At 36.3% G+C, this 22,929-nt stretch overlaps 2 protein-coding genes and 1 long non-coding RNA gene across 5 annotated transcripts; 1 reads left to right on the top strand and 2 right to left on the bottom strand.

The window, feature by feature from the left end:
- Positions 1 to 16: 16 nt before the first annotated feature.
- On the top strand, positions 17 to 2,754 carry LOC119370897 (uncharacterized). Its single transcript, XR_005178450.2, has 2 exons — positions 17 to 157; positions 2,320 to 2,754. It is a non-coding gene; the product is annotated as an uncharacterized LOC119370897 (long non-coding RNA).
- Positions 300 to 7,717, bottom strand: LOC105643276 (putative ABC transporter C family member 15). Its single transcript, XM_012228382.3, has 11 exons — positions 7,338 to 7,717; positions 4,767 to 7,108; positions 4,554 to 4,640; positions 3,590 to 4,240; positions 2,879 to 3,043; positions 2,299 to 2,593; positions 1,905 to 2,119; positions 1,361 to 1,666; positions 1,153 to 1,216; positions 819 to 1,058; positions 300 to 734 (listed from the first exon to the last, which is right to left on the bottom strand). The coding sequence occupies exons 1-11, from the start codon at positions 7,381 to 7,383 to the stop codon at positions 625 to 627; spliced, it is 4,521 nt and encodes a 1,506-aa protein (XP_012083772.1). The 5' UTR covers positions 7,384 to 7,717; the 3' UTR covers positions 300 to 624.
- Positions 7,718 to 9,321: 1,604 nt separating this feature from the next.
- Positions 9,322 to 21,533, bottom strand: EMB2411 (DNA replication helicase). 3 transcript variants are annotated; one of them, XM_012228381.4, is made up of 34 exons: positions 20,880 to 21,533; positions 20,538 to 20,705; positions 20,246 to 20,461; positions 19,996 to 20,058; positions 19,575 to 19,784; positions 19,416 to 19,469; positions 19,270 to 19,331; positions 18,586 to 18,718; positions 18,388 to 18,498; positions 18,179 to 18,275; positions 17,792 to 17,874; positions 17,347 to 17,412; positions 16,879 to 17,034; positions 16,725 to 16,780; positions 16,558 to 16,615; positions 16,367 to 16,477; positions 16,232 to 16,288; positions 16,010 to 16,144; positions 15,659 to 15,913; positions 14,979 to 15,053; positions 14,654 to 14,775; positions 14,459 to 14,531; positions 14,260 to 14,364; positions 13,961 to 14,128; positions 12,748 to 12,817; positions 12,515 to 12,666; positions 12,287 to 12,364; positions 12,103 to 12,195; positions 11,875 to 12,012; positions 11,018 to 11,057; positions 10,843 to 10,916; positions 10,559 to 10,696; positions 10,003 to 10,122; positions 9,322 to 9,743 (listed from the first exon to the last, which is right to left on the bottom strand). In XM_012228381.4, the coding sequence occupies exons 1-34, from the start codon at positions 21,351 to 21,353 to the stop codon at positions 9,570 to 9,572; spliced, it is 4,185 nt and encodes a 1,394-aa protein (XP_012083771.2). In that variant the 5' UTR covers positions 21,354 to 21,533; the 3' UTR covers positions 9,322 to 9,569. The 3 variants fall into 3 exon arrangements, with proteins under 3 accessions (XP_012083771.2, XP_020538539.1, XP_020538540.1); XM_020682880.3 differs by having other exon boundaries at positions 18,586 to 18,709; XM_020682881.3 differs by lacking the exons at positions 19,996 to 20,058; positions 20,246 to 20,461; positions 20,538 to 20,705; positions 20,880 to 21,533 and having other exon boundaries at positions 19,416 to 19,484; positions 19,575 to 19,705.
- Positions 21,534 to 22,929: the final 1,396 nt, after the last annotated feature.

Below are 22,929 nucleotides of genomic sequence, written 5' to 3'. Positions count from 1 at the left end.
GGCAATATCCATTCTAAATAAATGGTCAAGCCCGACCCACATTTTAAGCCCAAAAAAGAAAACCTCTATAAACCATACCTGGAGTCGGCCAAACAAAGAAGGAGAAGACGAAGAAAGATTTTGACGGCACTTACAAATAATTCATTCCAGTAATAAGGTAATAATTTGGGTCATACAAATCCCTTGGTTTTTCATATCTCCTTTGGATAGAGATTTTGTTATTGAGCTTAATTAATTATTTTAGAATCAATATCCACAGCGGACTGTTAGAAAGTTTAATTCAGAAAACAAGTCAAGCATTTCCAGAAAAATTAAAAATTTTTATTTTATCATTCTGGGCCAAAATGATAAGGATTACATAAACTACTTTATCCCTGTGTAAGGTTGGATCATTTATTTTTATTGATTCTCAGGAACTGGAAGAGGGACTATCAGGGTTTCACTATCTTCATTTTATTTTGCAGTACAAATTCACTCCTTTCTTCTCCTTACGACCACTTTAAGTCGATTACTAGGCCTGCTACTGTACTTGCTGCTCCTCTAACCGGTTAAATTAACGCATTTCAATCAACTTGCTCTACTCTCTTTGTGTCTGCTATCAACACATTTCTTTTTCATTTTGGTTCAGTTGTTGAAATTCTGTGACCTCATCGAGTATTCTTTTATAAGTTTTGAGAAGAAAGAATCCTCTCTTTCTAGCAGTTTTACCGGCGTGTCATACTCCGCAATCCTTCCTGTTTGACACCAAAATCTTTTACGTGTTATATAAGCTCTGAGTTCATTATTTCAAAATTTATATTTCTGAATTATGGGCTTACCATCACTAAGGACCAAAATAAGATCACTGTCTATAACCGTGTGGATTCTGTGAGCTATTGTCACCACTGTCCTATCTTTGAACTCTTGGCTAATGATCTTCTGTATCACCCCATCTGTTGCTGAATCGACTGATGCTGTTGCTTCATCCAGCACAAGGATGCTGCTTTTCTTTAGTAGGGCTCTTCCCAGACAGAATAACTGTCTCTGCCCCGCACTCCAGTTTTCTCCATTTTCAATCACTGTCATTGCCTCCCATGTTCCTCTTTTATTTATTTATTGGAAAAGCTTATACAAATCAACTACATATAAAAGATCCAAACAGATGAATTATACCTGTGGCATCCAACTTTTCATGTTTTGAACGTACCAAATCACCCAGTTGACACTTATCTAAAGCCTGAATTATTTCCATCAAGAAATTAGCATGTCAGATTAAACTTGAAATCAATCTTGTTTTTGAAAAATTTAACATTGTCTTTGAGTTCAGATTTCTTCTCACACATTGATATAGGAATGCATTCTTAGCTACATCAATAATTACCTCCCATACTACATTGTCAGAGTATTGCCCTAGTGGATCAAGGTTGCCTCTCACTGTTCCTTCAAACATTGTTGGGTCCTGTGGGATGATGCTAAGCCTTGATCTTAAGTCATGAAGGCCTATCTTGGAAACGTCCACATCATCGATTGTAATGCTTCCCTCTCTGGCTTCAACAATTCTGAAAATGGCCTGTATGAGGGTTGATTTCCCACTCCCTGTCCTACCCACAACACCAACTTTTTTCCTTCCTGGAAATGTGCAGCTAATGTGCTTCAAGACAGATGGCAGATGTTCTGCATAACGAACCTGCAACAAAATTCCACTTGCATTGAGAAAATAGAACACACTGTTTATAACTGATAATAAAATTTAGCTGTTGAGAACAACTGATTTTTTATAGCAGCAGTTGTAATTTCATTTCTTTTTTCATTAAATTTCAAATTTTGATGATTTAATTGGAATTTCTTGACTCTTTAGACTAGAAATCACAGTTTCCGAACTAATTCTCTCTTTAAACTGCTAAAACCTTCCAGAAGGTTCTTACCTCCAAATCTTTAAAGGATATTGTTCCTACTTCTGGCCAGTTGTCTGAAGGTCTGCACTCTTCAACCACAAGGGGTGCTTCACTTGTTATATTTGAGTACTGAAGAATTCTTTCTACAGAAATCATTTGGTTTTCTGCATTGCACATGCTCCATATGACTGAAGCTTGTAAAACATTCAAATTTATCCCATATGTTACTGCCAATCCTGCAATGCCTGCAATGAAATTATCCAGTTTTAGATCAGAACTCATGCTTTCTTGTTTCTTTACCTGTCTACTACATCATTGATTGCTCTTCTATCCTAATCACTGAAGACAAATAATTTAATATCATGATACCGGTTTTGATATCATGGAAATAAAGCAATCTGAGCTTATATATTCACGTGCTTACTTGGGTTGATTATTCCTTCAGGAAGGGTCACCAGCAAGACCAGTGAGAAGGCAAATACAAAATTGGACAGTAAATTCAATCTGAAAGAAAGCCATTCCATGGCTGACATATTATGAAACCAAGGCCTTGAGTGGCTGTCTATAAGGTCAAGGTTTGCTTCAATAAAACGATCTTCTTGATTAAAAGCACGAATTGTTGCAGCACCTGCTAATGATTCTGCAAAGTGGTGAAGAATTGGAGCTCTCTGTATTCCTGCTAAGCGAGCCAGTTCTCTTGCTGTTGGGATGTAATATCGCTGAAGTAATCATGTTAATTTTTACATCAGTTTCCAGAATGAGCAAAAACTCTGAAGGCCATATGATCATTAGCTTAACTAAATTTCTTCTCGTGGCATACAGTTTCCATGCTTTTCATATTGCATAAATAATAGGAAACTCTTTTCTTTTCCATCAAGAATTTCATTTTCCATAATGAATTGCAGATAAAAATGTGGTAATAGTAAGAAAAAGTTTACTGTCAATATGCAATTGAGTAATCAGCTCTGGATATATCATTTATCAAAGGGAAAAGAAATGCTTACTTGGTACCATATGCAGATTGCAGATACTGGAATGAAGATTACAAATACTTCCCATGCAACCTGGGACATTACTGCTATGGTCCCTAGAATCTGTATTACTGAGAAAGCACACCAACCTAGTCTGTGTGCCATTTCCAAGTCTAGAACACTTTGGTCTGTAGATGCCTGCAAAAGATGCTACGCGTGACTTATGAGAGCAAATATTTGATGAACTTGATCAGAGCCTTTCCGTGATTGGTGAGGGGCTCTGTTGAAAGTCCTAATACTTTTGGCTAGGTGTTTTGTTGTGGAAGTGGGAATTTATTAACGCCCGCTAAGGCAAAGAGTTAAGGGTCTGGTGTTGGAAAAAAAAAAAAAGAATTTAGATGTATATTAGATATTAATTAAATTGTAATTAGTATTAGCGTGCAGTTCAAAAAAAATTAGTATTAGCGTGAGTTAAATAACTCACCATAAGTAGGTACGTTTAAAAAGTTGATAAAAATTACAAAAATTTATATGTAAATTATTAGGAAACTAAAGACAAATTTCGACATAATAAACTTCTCAAAACATAAATTTTGATACTTTAAAATAAATATTTTATATAATAGAATAGGTTGCAGAACAAAAATTTTAAATAACTAAATATTTGTATTGGCAAAAAAAAAATATCACAGTGATTGTGACAGATTAAACAAGCAATAATGCTGACTTCATGTAGTTACTTACTCGGTTCAAGATTCTACCAGCTGGGGTTGAGTCAAAGAAAGCCATCGGAGCATGGAATACACTATGCAGCATGTTTGTGAAGAGCTTTTGTGCTGTTGAAAGTCCAGTTATTGCAATTAGTGTGGCTCGGATCAATACACAAAGTGAACTTCCAACGGAAAGTAGTACATAAACAAGCAATATGATATTCATTCCTACTACTGGTTCACTGTAACTTGTAGGAGGTGAAGCCCATGCCATCCAATAGTTACTAGCGATCTGTAACATTTGGAACGATGACTGCGCCAAGAGTATGATCGGAACCAGAGCTCCATGTTTCACAGTTGTTAAATATGACCAGTAAACTTCTTTTCCAATGCTTCCTTTTTCTCTTTCTTCATCTTGCACCAGTTTTCCTCCCTTTTCTGTTATCTCTACAGAAAGGTCATGCTCTGAGTTGCACTCTGTGCTTGAAAGGTCTGCAATTGAAGTGGAATCCGTAATGGAGTTGTCATCGGGCACTGGATTTTGGGACATTCTTCTTGAATTTTCAACTTCAAGGACTGACTCTAAGGCTTGGCTATGGGCACCGACTAAAGTTTCAAATCCTATGTTTTGTTTCAAAAGTTCAATAAACGTTCCAGCTTGTGCTATTCTGCCATTTTGCATTACCTGTTTACATTTGTCAGTTATAATCGCTTACATAATCTTAAAGTCCACAACCCTCAATACACCTAGACTCTATTATCTGGATGTCCCAAGCCCTCCGTTAAGCATATGATTACATAAACATAGCATATCATGGTGTGTAAGTACAATTACCAAGCAATACATCCATTACTGATATAGTGATGTTCAATAATAGATTTATCTTAGATGTAATGTACATGCTTCTTGTGTGAATTTTATGTGCTCTGTGTCTGTGGTGCTCAAAAGTCATTCATTCCAATTTTCTGAAAGTTAAACAGTAAAGCATATCTCTTACCAGAATGAGGTCTGCAGCAGGAAGAAACTCGACTTGGTGGGTAACATAAAGTACGGTCTTGTCTTTGAGAATTCCCATTAAGCATTCCTGAAAAAAAAAATTAAAACAACATCCAATGTTGAAGTTCTTTTAACGGTAGCTTCAAAATAAAATTTCAGAAGAGCTGAGATAACTTATTCAAGTATATAGAAGTGGAGACTAGGAAGCACTGACCCGAAAGAGTTGGGTGCCTGTATGAGCATCTACTGCACTGAAAGGGTCATCAAGTAGATATATATCAGCATCCTGGTAAGCTGCTCGAGCAATTTGTATCCTTTGCTTTTGTCCCCCACTCATATTTATTCCTCTTTCTCCGATCTCTGTTAGGTCACCACAGTTGAACAACTCGAAATCCTTTGTCAATGCACATGCTCTAACTGTTCTGTAATATTTGGCATTGTCGTATGAAGTTCCAAATAGAATATTGTCCCTGATGTTTCCTGTCAGTATCCATGGAGATTGAGGAACATAAGCTTTTGTACCACTGATCTTCACTGTTCCTGACAGTTTCTGTATTTCTCCAAGAATGCAGGAAAGCAAGCTAGATTTTCCTGATCCTACAGATCCACAAATTGCCACCTTCATCCCCCTCTTCACTTTCAACTGTATTCCATCTAGAGTTGGGATGGTTGACTGGGGGTCCCAGCTGAATTTTCCACCGTTAATCTCAACCTCAAAGTCCGTCTCATCTTTCGGAATATTCTCAATGGCATCATGCTGAATTTCCCGTTCCTGTAGGTAAGAACCCACTCTATCTGCCGAAACTTTGCCCTGTGCAATCGCGGAGAGAAGATCAGGTAAATTGAAAATTGGATCCTGCAACATTCGAAAGGTAGCCAATGCTGATAGAACCCTTCCGGCAGTGAGCTGAATTCCCATTAGCATGCACGCCCCAAACGTCACCACTGAGATAAATGTGGGTGATCCCCAGAAGATGAAAGCTGAAATTGCGGAAAGTCTAAGAGATTTCCACAACCACTTATACTCTATGGCCCTCAAGCTCTCTATCTTGTGGAGGAATTGAGTGTCCCATGCTTGCAGTTTCAGAATCTTCATGTTTCGTAGCACTTCTGTAGTGGCTTTCATTCTGTTGTCCTTGGCTTCCATGATCTGTGATTGGTAACTTTTCTGGATTCTTGTAATGGGTATGTTGCATGTCATTACTATGCAAGTTGCAGCTAATGCTGCCAATGATCCTAAACCTAGGGTCGTCTTTAGAATGTAGATTGCTAAGGAAATCTGTATGGGCAACATCAATATAATGTTCAGGTACCATATAAAATCTGTAATTCTTTGGATATCTACACTCATGTAGTTAATGATCTCTCCACTAGTGTGGGTTTGGCGGGACTGGCTTGACAGAAGTAGGCCCTTTCTGTAAATATGAGATATTAAAGCAGCTCTAAGATGAAGGCCTAGTTGGCGGGCACCAAATATCCACTGCCTCTGCGCTATCGTCTCAATCATCTTGGCACATAGAAAGGCTAGTGCAAGAAGGTAGCCACTCTCTAAGGTCCGGGTTCTCTTCTCAGTGAGAAAAGTTACCAAGTCATTAATGAGGTATGGACCTACATATGATGCTCCAGCACTGATAACTGCAAATAATGCATTAATTGCTGCTTTCCTTCTGATGAAGAAGAACATTGCCTTGTTGATGGAGGGGTTTGTGCTTCTATCTTTCTCCTTAACTCGATTCAGGAACTCATCAAAGGCTGGGGACAGAAATCCAGCAGAGTCCTTGATATCGACATCCGGGATTTCATCTTGTTCGAGGGGTTTCTTGATGCCAGTAGCAAACAATGGATTGAGCCAAGAGAAGGTAATCAGCTGGAGAAGAGTAGCTTTTCCATATAGAGATTCCCTCTTTCCTTCCAAGTATTTACCAGTTTTTCCACGAAGAAGTGGTTCGGCGATGGGATTAGATGAATTGAAGACTAGGCCTGTCTTCCCATGGATTGAAACACCGAACAAAAAGGTGGAGGAGAGGACACCAAAGAAGTCTGAATAGTCTCGCAATCTAAGATGGCCGTGGTTTGTAATTCTCAAATATGTGTGTAGGGAGGTGCAGATGACGGATAATAAGAAGCTGCAAACCCACCAGGCTCTTAGAATGCAGGGGAACTTGGCATGCCTGTGATGCAGGACTCTGTATACTGCAATAACTGCAACTGCTGATGATACAAGTTGCATGATCTGCGAAGAAAAGGCTATGGCTTTTGAGCTGCAATGATCCTGCTGGCCCTTTAGCAGCATCAGCAGTACTAAAAAATGAATTCCTAGCAGCAAAGTGGAACAAAGTATGGTGGCTTTGGAAGCGACGCTGAATTTGGCTGCATTGGAGTGCTTGTGCAGCTTTTGATCTGGGAGTTTTGCTCTCCTTTTGCATGCTACACGCACACTTTTTTGCAGTACAAGAAAAAGTAGAAAGATTCCAACGAACCCAAGTATGCTTACATGCTCCCACAAACAGGGTGAGTTTAGCTGTGGCCATGCCATCTTAATTAGAAGCTTAAATTCTGCAAACATACATGTTAGAGCAGGTTATGAGTATACTGTTTGTTTTTGGAAGCCTGAAATGATACTATTGTTGGTTCAAATCATTTAATTATAGAAACAAGACGGGGGTGAAATGAGTTGTGTTTGTTTATTTTGCATTTTTTCCCCCTCTGTAGGTAGTAGGTGCTCTCGTATCTGTGCATCTGGAAAGAAAGGAAACGCAAAGAAGAAACTAGAGAAACGTTATACCTGTAGTTGAAGAATCGTGTGAATCCAACATGTTTTGAAGAAACATGGTTTATGTGACTGAAACAAGTAGAAGTTGAAGGAATAAAGGTTGGAGTTTTGGGAGAATTAATGTAGAGACAAGTGAAGAGCAGCAGAGCATTGACAGAGAAACGACAAAGTTAGGCTGACAGTAACAAGGCATAGGATTGTTGTTTCTACACGTCTCTGTGCCTCTGCCATTTAGTAAGAGACTTTGGAGGATCTGGGGCCTTGATAAAATTGTAGTTAAATATATGTAATGAGGTGAGGAACGCTCATTTTGGCTTGCTACTTGTCTTAAGTGGAGGCATGTCAGAACGACAGAATCAAACCATTTACTACTATTTGTGCCTCAGCCTCAGTGCAATGCATAATATTATTAAATTTTTATATATAGATCAATTATGCACTTATGATATACTTGGCGGAGAATGAATGGAAGTCCTTGTCAATCTCAACTCAAATGAGAGAATTCTTGGATTCCTATTCCTGCTTGCCTTCGTCACTTTCACATTCCCATTCCTGATGCTTTATTGTATTCTAACAGTCTCACCTAATTCAAAATTTCCACTCTGCCAAAAATTCTGCTCTGTTTTGCTATGTGATATTATGTAGCGATCGTTAATTAGAAAAAATACTTGTTGGGGTCCAATTCAAATATAGGTGTGTAATGAACAGATGTATAAGATATGCTAATTTGAGGCACAAAACTAGTATAATTAACATTGGTGTGTTGGTGTATTTTCGAGAACAAGCTAAGCTTAAAGTTGAAAGCACTTGGTCATCATTCCATATCGTGTAAATGCATAAGACATCGATATGCATAGAAACAGAATAAGAGTGAGGTGTCATTCTGTACTTTAGCATGAAAGACATGACCAACTAAGGGAGTGGGACACAACTATTAGTATATGAAAAGAATTCCTGCGTTTCTTTTGGTTTATCTGTTTTTCTTTTCTTTTCTTTTCTTTTCTTTTTATGCAAGAGCCAAAAATATGAAAGAAAGTTACGGATTCACATCCTTTGAAAGATTGAGCGAATAATTAAATTCCAAACCGGTGAAAGCAGGAGGATCATCAAGTCACGTGAACTTCCAACTTTGCTGGCTGCTATTATATTACTAGTCGTGGTTTTTCTTTGTCCACTCCCACTCCCACCACCACCATTGAAAGGCTATCAAATATTATTTGTCCTTTTATCCTCTCAAATCTTTAGTAATATGTCTCACACGTGCCCTGCTGCTGATGCCTTTCGCACTTGCACTTAATAATCCACTTGTTTTCTTTTCTTTTCATCACACAAATTAAAATCTTTTCATTTTTTTTAAGAAAAAAAAAAAAACGAAAAAAATAGAGAGTAGGTAAACCCTTGTTAATATTATTTATGTTAAGTAAATGCAAGCGAAGATTGAATATTAATAATTACTGTAATTAGAACCGATTGTGAATTTTTGGACTGAAGTGTAATTTGTTCGTTTTCTCGTTAGTTTGTGCTGCTAATGTGGCTTGACGCTGAGTTGTTGCGAGGTGTCTTTCATGCAACAACTGTATACATATAAGCTTATGTGTAAATGGCAAAAAGCATAATTGTCAGATTGACTATTTGAACAAAAGTAGTATACAGACAGCCATCCTTTCTATCTCGTCTGTTCTCGAATCCTCCCTTTCCCTTCTCAATTTTCCCTCTTTTTCCTTCTCTCGCAAACGCCTCTATATAGTGTCTATGACCGGAAATGCTACCAACTGACGAAGAGGGGCTTGACAGAAGAAACAAAAAAGACGCCGTTTCATCATCTAACTGTTTGGGTTACAAAAGGGTAAAGAAGCTCCTTACACGTAAACTGTTCACATCCTGAAAGATCCACCTCAAGGCTTTTGTTAGTATCATATTTGTCTAGTCTTGAATGAGCAAAAATAGAACTAACTATTATTTTAGTAGTATTACTCTGTCTTTCGTGCATGGCAAATCCTTTCAAATGGCCACTTTATCAATTTGAAATGAATTTACAAAATATTATATTATATACAGGACATAATAATTTGATATGTTAGAAGGTTACAAAAATTATTTTCCTTTCTATATGTATGCTGTATGAAGTATGAATATGTTTGAATTAGAAAAGAAACCTCCCCCCCCCCCCCCCCCCAAAAAAAAAAAAAAAAAAAAAAAAAAAGGCCATTTAGATGAGCGAAGAAGAGAAAAGGAAGTCAAAACTTATGTAATGTCATTCCTGTGTATGCCCTGACAGCATCTCTTGTGCTCTTCGAGGTTGATATCCTTCTCAGACACATTCAAAATGCTAGATTGCTTATTGACCTTCTCCATGAGAAGCTTCAACAGTGGAACATTTGAAAGGGTCTTGCATGACCCCACCATGATCAACTTCTTCTGTATAAACAAGAATAATAATACCTTGAGATCCGCTGTCAAACAACCATTACACTAATATTTTTTAAGGTTCTGTTCGGTAAACTTTAATTGAATCGTACTGTAATGTTATAAAATTGCATTTCCAGATAAACATTACACTATTTTTTTTCTTTTTCTTTTTTTTTTTTTTTAGCAAAAAAATGAGTTTATTACGCTAAAATTACATTTGATTCCATTACAGTTAACCATGGAGCCTTAGATTATAAATGTTACCTACCTTAGCACGTGTGAGTGCCACGTTTATCCTATGCCAGTCTCCAAGCAGTGACGAATTGCAATTTCTGGGATTTTCACTAGACCTAACAAAAGACACCAGTATGCAGTCCTTATCTCTTCCCTGGGTGAACAGAACAGATGTCTTAGAATTTCTTGTTTCAAACAAATATATTCAATTGGCACTTGCTTAGTGCAAAATAATTGCTACAGCCAAAAAACTAGGGAGGCCAGTATGAAAGATTTCACAGTAAAGAAAATTCTTTCCATGTGACGACTCTATATAAGAGAAGATTTTGTGAATGTCCCCTGCTGTTAGCTCTCAAGCAAGGAAGGAACCCGAGGGTAAATGGAAAGGCAGAACTAAGCCAAGCCAATCACACATCTCATTGCTAAGAGGTAGCTGGCGAAAGGCAATGCTCTTTAACTAGAAAGCTACCATTCAATGCTTCATTAACTCAAAATTAAATGGTCCAGAAGTCATTTTCTAGGTCTATCAGGCATCACATTTACTTCTGGAAGACATAATGCATCAATTTGTGGTATATGTTTTGGCTTACCTGGTACTTATCAATGGTATGCACCTCCACAGAGATTGTGCAAACAGATGTTCGGATGAGATTTGCCTGGGAGTTATAGGGGGTAATGATTCCAATATCTTCACCAACAATCCCGCTGTCAATTAATTCTTTGGTGACCTAAATCAAAAACAGAAAAATAAGGTAATCAGTTTCCTTGTGGCTTCAAGATAACCATGTCCTTGTAACACTGAAGAAAGCACAGGAAACATTAATATATTATGATGTAAAGCACATTTTACACCATTTAGTACTCAGGATCATACCTCCGCAATTATGTAAGCCTCCATCGGGTTATTCACAGCCTTGGAGTCTTTTGCCTCAAATGCACGTAACATATCTAAGTTTAACGAAATCGCTCAGTGAAGAACCGGAGCCATATGAAAAAAAGGTACTCAACCGCCAGGGCCAGAGAAAATGAACGAAAAAACTAGAACAAACCTGTGTTAATAAATACAATAGGTCTGGTTGGATCTAAAACCTGCAACCATAAATATAAAGCAAAAAGGCTAAAATATTAATTCCCGTACGTAGGTTTTCAAAGTTTCAATTCAAGTAAAAAAGATAACAATGTCTTGGGAACTTTTGTGTACGAACAAACTTTCAATTCAAGTTATTATACATTTACCAATTGGGATGATCACATTATCATAAGCTGTGAATTAGCCAAGGCGTTTGTGAGCAGGTCGAGACTCAAATAAAAAAAAAAAAAAAGTAAATTTGAATTCATTCCATTAGCTTAACAAGCCAAACTTGAACTCATTGAACTCAGTTAATAAAGAAGCTGAGCTTAAGCTGTGGGATAAGGCTGGCGAGTCAACTCAATAGTGAGGCTAGCAAGCTAGCTCGACAATAGTAAATGAACCATAAATTTCTTTTTCTTTTATTGTAAACAAAACCTGAGCCAAGCTGAAGTTCAGCCTAGCTTGGCTTGTTTACACATTTATGCATTAAAATTTACATCCTACTATGCGCAACCACATCAAGGGAACAATTTGAGATTTTAAGTAGACTAAGAAACACAAATTCTGAATGAGTTTAATGCCTATGTCAAAAGACCACCAGTTTTCAAATAAAGAATACTAGGGGACTTGGCAAGAATATCAGCTGCAAAAAGGTCGTGTGGTTGCTGGAAGATAAGTGGTCTAGGGCCAGAGAATTCTTGAATCAAGAATATTATTCTTCAATTTAAAATCAAGAGGTGGTTTTGTTTCAATAGACAATGATCGAAATTCCAGACATTTTTCTGGTCATAACACTATTTATTTAAGACAACTAATTCGATAATCATTGCTTACCTTACGTAGCCAAGACGCATGAGCTCTTAAACTTGAAAATTTTAGTTTTGCTTTAGCTATTTCAAGAGAACCACAACGTAATCTGTCACCATATATCAAGGCGTTTGACAGTTCCATAATGCCTTGACACATACGATACTGCATACAAAGGACTTAGTAAATTGGCCCACTACAAGAGCATCAACATAAGGAAAAGGGGGTGGGGATCAATTAAGAATTTAAGCAAACCTGGCTTTGCAAAGCTGAAATCGCGTGAGGGTGTGCTTCAGAGAGCCTGCAAAACAAACTTATCCCCATTCCATTTTCTCGAGCCTCTGTATTCTGGAAATCAATTAGCAGAAGGGTTTCAATGAGATTATAATACAAACAAGAAATTTCAGCAATTGGATCCAAATGCTCATGCATTTCATACCTGAACAAGTGGAGGCAGTTGATAGTGATCACCAACAAGAACAAACTTTGAAGTAAACATCAGGGGTCCCAAGGATATCTGATAGGAACAAAATCAGAGTTTTACCATATTAAAATGTTTATGTCTGTATTTTATTTACTTTGCTCACACAATAGATTACTTTCTGTCAATGAAAAATTCATTGTACAAATCTGTCAACTAATTGGTCTGCAATTAAAGAACTCTTACCGGTAGGGTTATCTGTCCAGCTTCATCCATTATGCATACATCAAATTTCTTGTTTGCAAGTAAGGGACTAGCAACTCCCAAACAAGTTACTCCAACAACTTTGAATTGTTCCAATCTTATTCTCATTTCTTCTACACTCTGTATGTCCATTGCTGTTATTCAAACTCTGGTTATTAAGGCGGGAAAAACTTGGCCAAATAGTACATACTGTAAGCATGCAACTTTTCACCAACCTGAAAAGCAATTGGACCTAACTTCATCATGAACAGCTTCATGTCTTCCAATGCGTAGAAAATCAATACCCTGAAACTCTTTAATTCAGTAATGCAACTGTAGAAATAGTAATTTATCATAGAATCAAGTTGCTACTTTTTCTATTCTACAAACATAGAGAATCTTAATTTGATGTTCAAGTTCACAAAGGTAGGATTACAAAATTAAAATCACACAAAAAGAAATCTTTCAATCCTATATACCTTTATATTTGAATGATGAGACGTGAAAAAAAGATTGGTGGCAGCATTAGAGATTGCTACAAATGATGAAACAGCATAAGCATTGTTACAACTGATGACACAGCATTAGACATTGTTACAAACAATCTCTTCCTCAACCACCACTGAGAGTCCCGTCGACATACGATTCTCTCTCCTCAAACAGAAGCCTATTCTTTATCCCTCAAGTATTTACAGCATCTCTAAGAGCCACCTACTCTGCCAAACCCATAAGCCTACCACCAAGTTCATTCCAATCCAAATAAATATTGCTCAAAGAGCTCCATAGAGTCAAACATATCACCACTCTTTTCTGGAGCTACACAATACTATTTCATGAAGAACTATATCCATTCATCCCAATTATATGGGCTTTAATAGCACTCATTGGGAACAAAAGACCCCAAAATGTTAGGGAAAATTTTCTTCCATGCTCTACAAGTTGGCTTAACATTACATCAAGCCCAAATTTTGAGACATTAAAGTCCATAGATACATCCCACTTATATATCTTGTCTTTCCAATGTGAGATTCTTTTCATTCTCACTCCACACACAACCTACACTTGCTATTCCAACAGAAAGCAGCCAAGGAGATGCTTTGGTTAATTAGTATCATGATGTTAGAAGTGACAATGAGTGGGAAATCATTCCTAGTGGTTTAAGCCCTGTTTATAAGATGATACATCATTTATTTTTTACACTTCATAGTTCTACCGGTTTCAATTGAGTTATTGTATTTCTCCTTTTCACAACACTGCAAACAGCGGACAAGTTCTTGTGAAGTGTAACTCCTATTATTCTAAATCCTATATCTTTGATTAAAATTATACGTGATATTTAGCTGGCTATCTAAAGCCTAATATACACTGAAAATTTTGTAAAACCAAGAAATTCAGCAAACATGGAGAAAAACTCATGGTAATAAATTGCAGAAAAGAATAAGAGATGACCTGAGCTTTCAATTTGATTAACAAATTATCAAGAGCAGAGTTTGTGTAGGACGTAAGCAAGATAGTTGCACCTCTCATCAACAAGGCCTTGACAGCATAAACCATAGTTGATGTCTTCCCAGTGCCAGGCATTCCTAGTATTAAAGCATAGTCCTTGGCAGTAAGTATCTGAAACAACAAATTAATGAAATTAATGAAAATAGGATCATTTTCAGTGATTCCAGATGTGAAATTAAAAGAAATTTAGCATAAGCATACAGAATGCACGACGAGGCAAATGGGAAAAAAATGTGGCAGACCTTGAGAATTGCTCGGCGCTGATCACCGTTTAAACTCTTCACTGACCAGATATAAGATATTGCAGGATCTTGGCTAAATATACAGCCACTATCAAATCTAGGAGCCTGCAAGGAAAGGGAAATCAGGAAGTTACCCAGGAGGATCAGTGATTAGATTGAAGAACTTGTTTTTGGAAACAGTAATAGCATTTAAAGTTACCTCAAGGTCAACAATCATCTTCCTAAGATGAGAACTCTGCTCGCACTGTAGAAAAAGTTGTACAAGGTTGAACCTTCAGCAATATAGAGGAGCACGCATTTAGCCAAGGTGTGATACACCAATCTAATGACAGTCTTCTGGCATAAATAAAATGAAATTATACAGTAGTAAGAAAGGAGTAGAGTCAGAAATTACCGCATAACTGAAAATGAAGTCATAATTTCATCCTTATCAATCCGCCAGACTTCCTGAAGGAGACGATTGGCTTCTGAAAAAGAATTACTACCTGGAAGTCTTAAGCGCTTAGAAAAAGAAACCTGTGAATGTCACAGAAGACATATTAGTTTATAACTACTTTACTCATTTCAAAATGACAATTCAAGAACTGGCAATGATAGAAATTTTCTCAATCTCTAATAAAGCACCTCTGCAATGCAGAGCAAACACTAAGAATACAACTTTTAAGATTTCACTCAATGGGAATGTGTTCAAAGAGTGAAAAAGCAAAGAGTATTCTTACAGAAACATGAGAGTGACTGATATCAGATACGACTCCACTTGCAATAGTCTGGTGACCAGATTCAGTACTAAGAATCTAGAGACAAAAAATAAGAAAATAATTAGCCATCAGAAAAACAAATAAAATGAAAATGAAAGAACCGTCAGATGCTTGAGCTTCTTAATTTATTATTATCTCAAATGCCAGGAAATCATTCAAGTTCATCATAATTAACATTCCCCCATCATATTAAAAGCAAAGGTCAATACTAATATGCTGTTTTGCATGCATAAAATGAAACTGGACATTATGCCAAGCAATTGAGTTTATGAAGCTAATAAATTAGAAAAAGAAAGGCAAAAAATTGTTCACATGCAAACTAACCCAGGACCATAAGTCCTAGTTTGAAAATGATACTAATTTCTTTACTGAATAAAGCATATAAATAACGAAGAAGCTTTATTTTTGTCATAGAAGAATGGGTACCGCAAAATCCATTTTCTTTTTTCTGATAAAGAACCCCTTACAGATAAAGCCTAGGAGCCTAAGCCACCCACAATTCCTAGGTATATGTGAGCTCAGATTCGTATAGTTTATGGTCGTTCAACATCTCTTGTTTAAAATTTGACTCTATTAATTAAATTTAATGAAATCACAACCACATTCTACAAGACACAATTTATAAATGAAAAGTACTTTACCACATAGTCTCCAATTTTAAGTGTACAATCTAAGTCATTCTTTGGAGAAGGCTGAGCACTCAAAGAATCTCCATTAGATGCATAGACATTGCAACGAGGCAATCGTTGAGGCAAAAAACGATAGACAAATCGGCTGTCTTTGAGAATATTTTCATCTGAAAGACCATTTAAGGCATCGAGAACAATAGAAGAAATGCAACTAGAGGAGTTATCTCTCGTCAAACCATGTGAACACCAGATTTCATTTTTCAGAAGCTGCAATAGTAAATAAAATGGGAAGTTGCATGTTATTTTTCCATGTGCAAAAATTAGGAGCTAGTTACCTGTATTACAAGCACAAGACATCCTCACCTGTGTTTCTTTAGCTTCTAAGTCAATCAACCGATCCCATTGTCGAAAGAAAGCGCAGTGACTAGCAGTTAAATGTTGAACATGTGAATCAAACATATCGCCCAGTCCACTACTTTCAGTGCTTCCACCATGCACCTGGAGCAAGATGTAGCCATAGATAAATTGGTGTACTTACCAAGAAAATGAGTTTGCATTTCCTAAACTCAAGGTCCAAAATGTTACCTTATGATAGATGGTGCAAGCATTAAGATGACGGCAACTTCTGCACATGCTTGGACTCTAACATAGGAAGATTTGAAGAAATTAAAACAAAGTAACTTCAAGCATATGATTGTTATAGTTGAGTAACAATCATACCCGTAGCATTTGGGGCAGTTGTTGCATTTTTGATGCCTTAAGAATGTCATGGGCAAGCTCATTACGACGCATAATTAGCCCAACCACATCAGACCTCCGTACCACAATTCCCTTTACAAGGGTCAACAATAAACATCCAATCACACACACATACAGAAAAATACGTGGCACAGATGTAAGTGACTCTATACCTTTGTCTGATCTGACTGGAGATAATGTAAAATACCAGAATCAATATGTTGCTGGTACCTAAGACATGACAAGTAGGAAGAAAAGAAAGAAACATTGCTCAATTATTTTTCCAAAATTAAAGACCTGTTTTCTGCAGCAGAAAAAAAAAGGATAAAACCCCACACACCTCTCCGACATAAGGAGAGTGTACAAGATGACTTGAGCACAGTGTTCCGTAGATGGCTGCAGAAAAGACAAGTATGAGTGAACAGAAGGAAAACAAAGTTTACATTTTGTGAAATATGATTTGAAAAAAAATTCAGCAAAGACCATATACTTGCCTGTCCACTGGGAATTTTCCCAGTTTTGAACTCTAGTGGCACAATCTTCTCATCTATGCCGTTTCTCATTCTCTCAACCTTTACTCTGATAGAAGCATCTATCATGCCTTTCAACCCATATTTTGGGGCCCATGCCATCTCCTCAATATCAATGACCTACATTTAACAAGGATCACTTTTGATTATCAAGTAAACTATTTTACATTGAAGCAAATGATGGCTTAAGTGTAAAAATTTCACACTTTGTACGGTTTGAAATGTCACTGACTCAGGAAATTCGCATAGAGTCATGCAAAGAGAATTTATGACATTCATGACTAAATGGTACATTGTACAGTCTGTAACAATATCCAGCATTCATCTTAATATACAGCATAAGTTTTTATGCATGTGTGAAGCATGTGCGATAGGATGCATATTATAAATGTAAACCAAATAATACAGACAAGCACAAGCAAGAGATCTAACCTCAGTTATTCTTAGCTCTTTCAATCCATCATCCGAACCAAAATCAACAATGGGGACTTTTGAATCCTGACAAGGATTAATGAACATTAGCCTCGAGAATGGGCATAAAGAAAGTTTCTACCGCAAATGAACATGTATATATCTGCATCTGACACGCAAAACACTACCAAGTACATCAAGCTTTGCAAAAAGAAGGAAATATTCAACAAATACTCAAATGAATCGTGTGATATGGATATTAGGGGAGGAAAATAAATGTTATGCACAACCTCTACTAATTTCATATTTCAAAAACAGTTAATTATAGACCGCAATAATTAGAATCAACAAGTAACAAAGTCAGAGAAAGAGCAAAATTAAGATGACAAAAGGGTGGCTTGGCACAGTGCACCTCAACTATATGACTTGAACCAAACAAACCCAATCCTACAAGGCAAGAATGTACCTGTGAACTTTTGAATAAGATGATCCAATTTAATATTTTTGGAATAGCCTCAACCAAGGTCTTGAGCATATCATTTTCATTGACTGCAAAATTCCCACAAAGTTGTGATAAGAACCTTGAAACAAATTATCTAAAAAAAAAATTTTAATCCTGTTATCAAGAAAATAACAAGACACGTTTTAAATGAAATATGGTTGAGCTATCCCAAGGAATTAACTTTGGCCCATTCCATAATCCTTCCTTAGCAACAATAAGTTTAGAACCAAGGACTTAATCAGAAATCCGAGTTTTTAACCATTAAAGTGGCCTATTGGCAATAGACATTTGAGATCGTTACGAACAAGAGATTGCAAATGATAATATATTCACATCTATACAAATATTCACCTCCACACGCGTACAAGCTCTCAATATTTTTGTGGAGAACTTTTCTGGCATATCCTTCCAACAAGTTTATAGTAGGCTTCTCATTTATTAGTCCAGCCTGAAAAAGAAAAAGATGCATCCTACACCTTGAAGATTTATTTCATAGAATAATGAAAAATGTGTTTAAAAATTCTAATATTAACTGAGGAAAATTGTTTAAGTTGTCAAACCTGAAATATTTGGTGCAGTAAGGTACCAATCAATGCTGCCTCCGAATGATCATTGCTTTTAAGCCTCTCATCCAGCACAGTACGCCTGGGGCAACTGAAACTTGCAGCAACCTGAAATTGTTCCAAATCATTAGGGAAAATATGGTTAAAAATGAGCAACAATTAGATTGATGTAAATCTTCATAAAAAATGGATTACTCGAGTTCCAGAGACTAGAATTTCAGGGTGAACAATCAAAAGATTGTTTTCGTGATCCACTTCACATTTTCCTTGCTCATCAAATTCACCAATCACATTTACAGTATCCCCAGGTGCAATGACACTGTAAAACCTAGCAAAAGTCGGAGCAAACCATCGAAAATATTATTCAAAGTGGGATCAACAAGCCAACAAAAAAAAGATTCAGTTCCAGATATAATTGGAAAGAACACAATCTAAATTCAGATAATGAAAAAACAGCCAGATAGCAACAAGAAAGATTGTTTAGCACTTGAATGATGAAATTACTATATTATCACCAGCAGCAAATCATCTGACACCAGTTTGTTGATACATACGCGCGCACACACACACACACATATTTGCACACAAAATACATACATGAAAGTGAGTCCATGCATGCATGTGACGTATTTAATGGCAAAGAGATTTTAGGATCTACATTTCATTGATTTATTTAAATTGACAAACATTAAGGTCTAAAAAAATGGAACTCGCAACAAAATCTGTCATAATTAACAAACGTCAAAGCAACACAACAGAAACTGCTTGCTGAAGAAAGTAGAAAATCTCATGGTTAGCCTTGATGTATTTCTTTGAAACAAAATCTTAGGCTCCCACTGGACCCAATCCATAAGAATTTAGGAAAAGAAAAATACTGACCACTCTCCACGCAAACATACAGATTGTTCTTCTCCACCCCGCTCATCCAGCAAGCGAAGAACCTAAAATTTTAATGAATACCTTTAGTACCTTTGTCAGGCTTTATAGAAGCAATGAAGTCATTTTGACTAAGCCAGATAGAAAACCTTGTATGGGCATTGAACATCAGAGGAGTCGACAGGCATATGCTTCTCCGTGACCTAAAGGATAGATATCTTGGAACATAATTATTCTCCAGGTAGTTGTTATTTTCAGTAAAGACCCAGAAACATTTAGCATAAGTGCAAGGAAGAGGTCGAGTATACCTCTAATACAAGAAAATTTTGTTTTAGTGTTGACTTAGTTAACCTTTTTGTTGGATCTGGAGCTACTCTGTGTACTAGAGGGTCAGCTCTGGAGGTCGTCTCATTGCCATTACCATGTTGAACTGTAGATGAATATGCATTGTTGCCGCTCAATACTGAATCTTCAGAAGAAATTACATTCTCTACTTGATCTAAAAGTTCAAGCAATGCCTAAGAATATCGAACAATCAGCAGGCAATCAGGACTACATCATGTAAACATAAAATTGTTCATCTGCATGCTCATTCAAAGTTGCAACTTAGCAGTGAAAGGATCACGCAAAATGTTAGATGTTTCACTAGATGATCCATAAAAAAAAGATCAGAAGAAAGAAAATATAACTTGTTTGACAATGGTAGAATGTAATGGTCCAAAGCAAAACCTTTTTGTGCTGTCTCAAACTCAGTTGATCCGTAACTTCATTGCATTCAATTTCAATAGCAAGCTGCAGTTAATAGCAGGTTAGAAAAGCAATACTACGTATCCTCCATCCGGTCAATCCGATGCTAGAAAAGGCAGTTCTTTTGAACAGATGAAATTTTTATTACTTACTAAGGCGTCTACGTCCTTGTAATTAAAACGGAAACACATAGGGAATTTGGCAAGTAAGGTCAAACATTAGGCATAATTACCCCTTCGTTGCAATAGGATAAAGATGGCGGAGTTCTGAAAGGACTCTGTCTACTAGCAAGGGAGCTGTTCCCGTCAGTCATGCCTCCATAACTAACCATGTCCTGAAATAAGATTTCCCCTTTCAAGCCAACTCTATTTGCAGAGAAAGAAGTTTCAGTGGCCTCCCGTGTTGGTGAAGAGAGCCCTGTGTGAACCTTTCCAGATGCGCCTGAAGTCTGTCCAATTAATCCTTAGTAGGGCATCGAAAATAGCATATTCATAACCAATCAAAGAAAAAAATCATGAACGTGCCTTGTTTAATGAGCAAGGGCGGATGCTTAAAGAGTTCATCTTTGAAGAATCTGCCAACTCCTTTGTGACTTGTGGCATGTACTTCGATTTAGCTTGTAGTCTTTCATTCACTGGAGAAATCTTCCACGTGATCTCGTCACCCCCGTCATCCTGGCTCTGCTTTATCAACTGTTTCCAAAAAGTAGCTAATAAACCACTTGCATAGTCAGAATGTATAGCGTTTCCGCACGCAGAATGGAGAGGGAGAGAGGGGTAAGAAGAAAGTCCTCGGCAAGCCAAAAAAAAAAAAAGAAAGATAATTTTATTCATAAGAGACAGAACGTCAAAGGTAAGCGAGATAACCATTCCAGGCGAGAATTTGAAGCGATGGAGATCGAGAGAAACGGACTTGGAAATATTGGGTGAGATATAAGTCGTATTGTCCTCGGCGGCATCCATGTCAATGGTTATGCGATTCTGAGGAGGAATATCCTGAGAGCCTTTGTACGCTTCTGTGGTTCGTGAATTTGATCCGTCGGTATTGGGATAGGTTGCAGCTTTAGGTTTTGGCAAGGTCGAAGCAGCCGAATTTGGGGCATTTCCATTAGGATGGTTGTGAAGTGCATTACATTGGTCAAGTGTAAAAGAGAGGGAAGAAGGTGGTATGGGATAATTGGAGAGCTTTGGATGAGAAGATGAGCAACTTTGAGAGTGGCGCTGGAAGAAATGTTGGATCCCGTACTTGGTAGGCTGCGATTGTTGTTGATTTGAGTGGGATTTCTTCGTCGCTGAAGATGAAGATGGTGTTGCATACTTCAATTTCTTTCTCGGAGCCATTTTCGTGGTTTTGATCCAATTAGGTTTTTTCTCTTCACCTCATTACCATCAGTAGCAGCCAGCAGAATAGAGCGTACCAAGTAGTGCTTTGTGATTTCCCGCCTAAACTGGATGCTACCTGCTACGGTTTCTTTTTCGAGGAAGCCAACCGAAGTCGTGTGCAAGCGATTCGCTGCCGTTTCAGTTTTCCTGGTTATGAGTTTCTTTATATGCTCGTAAAAGGGAAATTCCATAGGCAGTTCGCAATTTTAAATAATACAATTTTTAAATTTAACTACGTCGCTGTTCCACAATAATTGTTACCTTTTAGAAAATAATTTATTTTAAAATATTCGTTACATTTGTGATTTTCTATGTTTACTTTTTATATATAATTAATAATTATTACTTCAATTTAATAGTATTCTGAGATAATTAGTATTAAATTAAGGGTAATATAGATATTTTATTTAATAATTTATTATAATTTAGACAAATTTAATGATTTTAATAAAAAATTCTAAATGTGACGAGTATTATGAAATAGAGGTAGTAGTATTTAATGACTTACGTTGGACATTAATACTCGCCTATAGTGATTCATCTTTTATTTTTTATTTTTAAAAGTGGTTGATATTTTTCATAATATAATAAAAATAATAATAAGTATTGAAAATATTTCATTTGAAAGATTATAACATATATGTAAATAAAATTAATAAAAAATTATTGAAACGTAAGGTAAAAATAAAATTTTTATGATTTGAAGAAGGTGAAAATGTAAAATAATGAAAACTAAATACCTCTAAAATTATGAGTAAATCAATAAAGAGAAAAGTCGTATAAAATAATAATAAACTCTATATATAGCCAAAGAAAAATAAAATCTTTTGTGATGATTTTTTCTATAAGAATTAAATTTAGTATTAAGTTGTGTGTAATCTATAATAAAGTGTTAAGTATTAAGTTATTATTATAATTGATAATAAAGATATTCCTTATAAATCTTATGTTATATTGGGAGATAAAACAATAAATTTAAATAATAAGTATTAATTTTTTAATTATGTTAATTGATTATTTTTATTATTTTTTTAGAATTGCATTCTAGTTAGCTAACACGTGCTAGTTGTAGATATCAAATTTATTATTTATTATTTAATCATTTTGTTAATAGTTTTATGTGAGGGGTTTTAAGGTGTGTTTTTGGTAAGTTAAATTAATATAAAATAATCGTTAGAGCATAAATTTTAATAAATTAATAATGTAAAACTATGTCTATCTATTTAGCTCGATGTAAATCTAATATACGAGGAATACTTGTGGAGGACAACTGTAAGTTTTTGAAAAGGTATATATATATTTTTTACCTTTCAGTAAACATGCTTCAACGAATTTAATTTGTTATTTCTCTTATCTCTCTCTCTTTCTCATTCTCTCGTCTGATGGTTTATTGGTTGTCTTTCTTTTCTCTCCAAACACCATGAACAATTAGATAAAGAGAATAAGGGAGATAGATGAACAATTATAATTATAATAGGAAAAGTAATGAAGAAGATGATAATTAAAGGTCGGAGTTTCTTTCGATCTTGGCGCC

The sequence above is a fragment of the Jatropha curcas genome, chromosome 5 (genome assembly GCF_041381405.1).
Source record: "Jatropha curcas cultivar XTBG-Jc1 chromosome 5, XTBG_Jcur_1.0, whole genome shotgun sequence".
NCBI classification, from domain to species: Eukaryota; Viridiplantae; Streptophyta; class Magnoliopsida; order Malpighiales; family Euphorbiaceae; genus Jatropha; species Jatropha curcas.
Note: the sequence above shows the minus strand (reverse complement) of the source record. Positions and strands in the feature narration are given on the sequence as shown.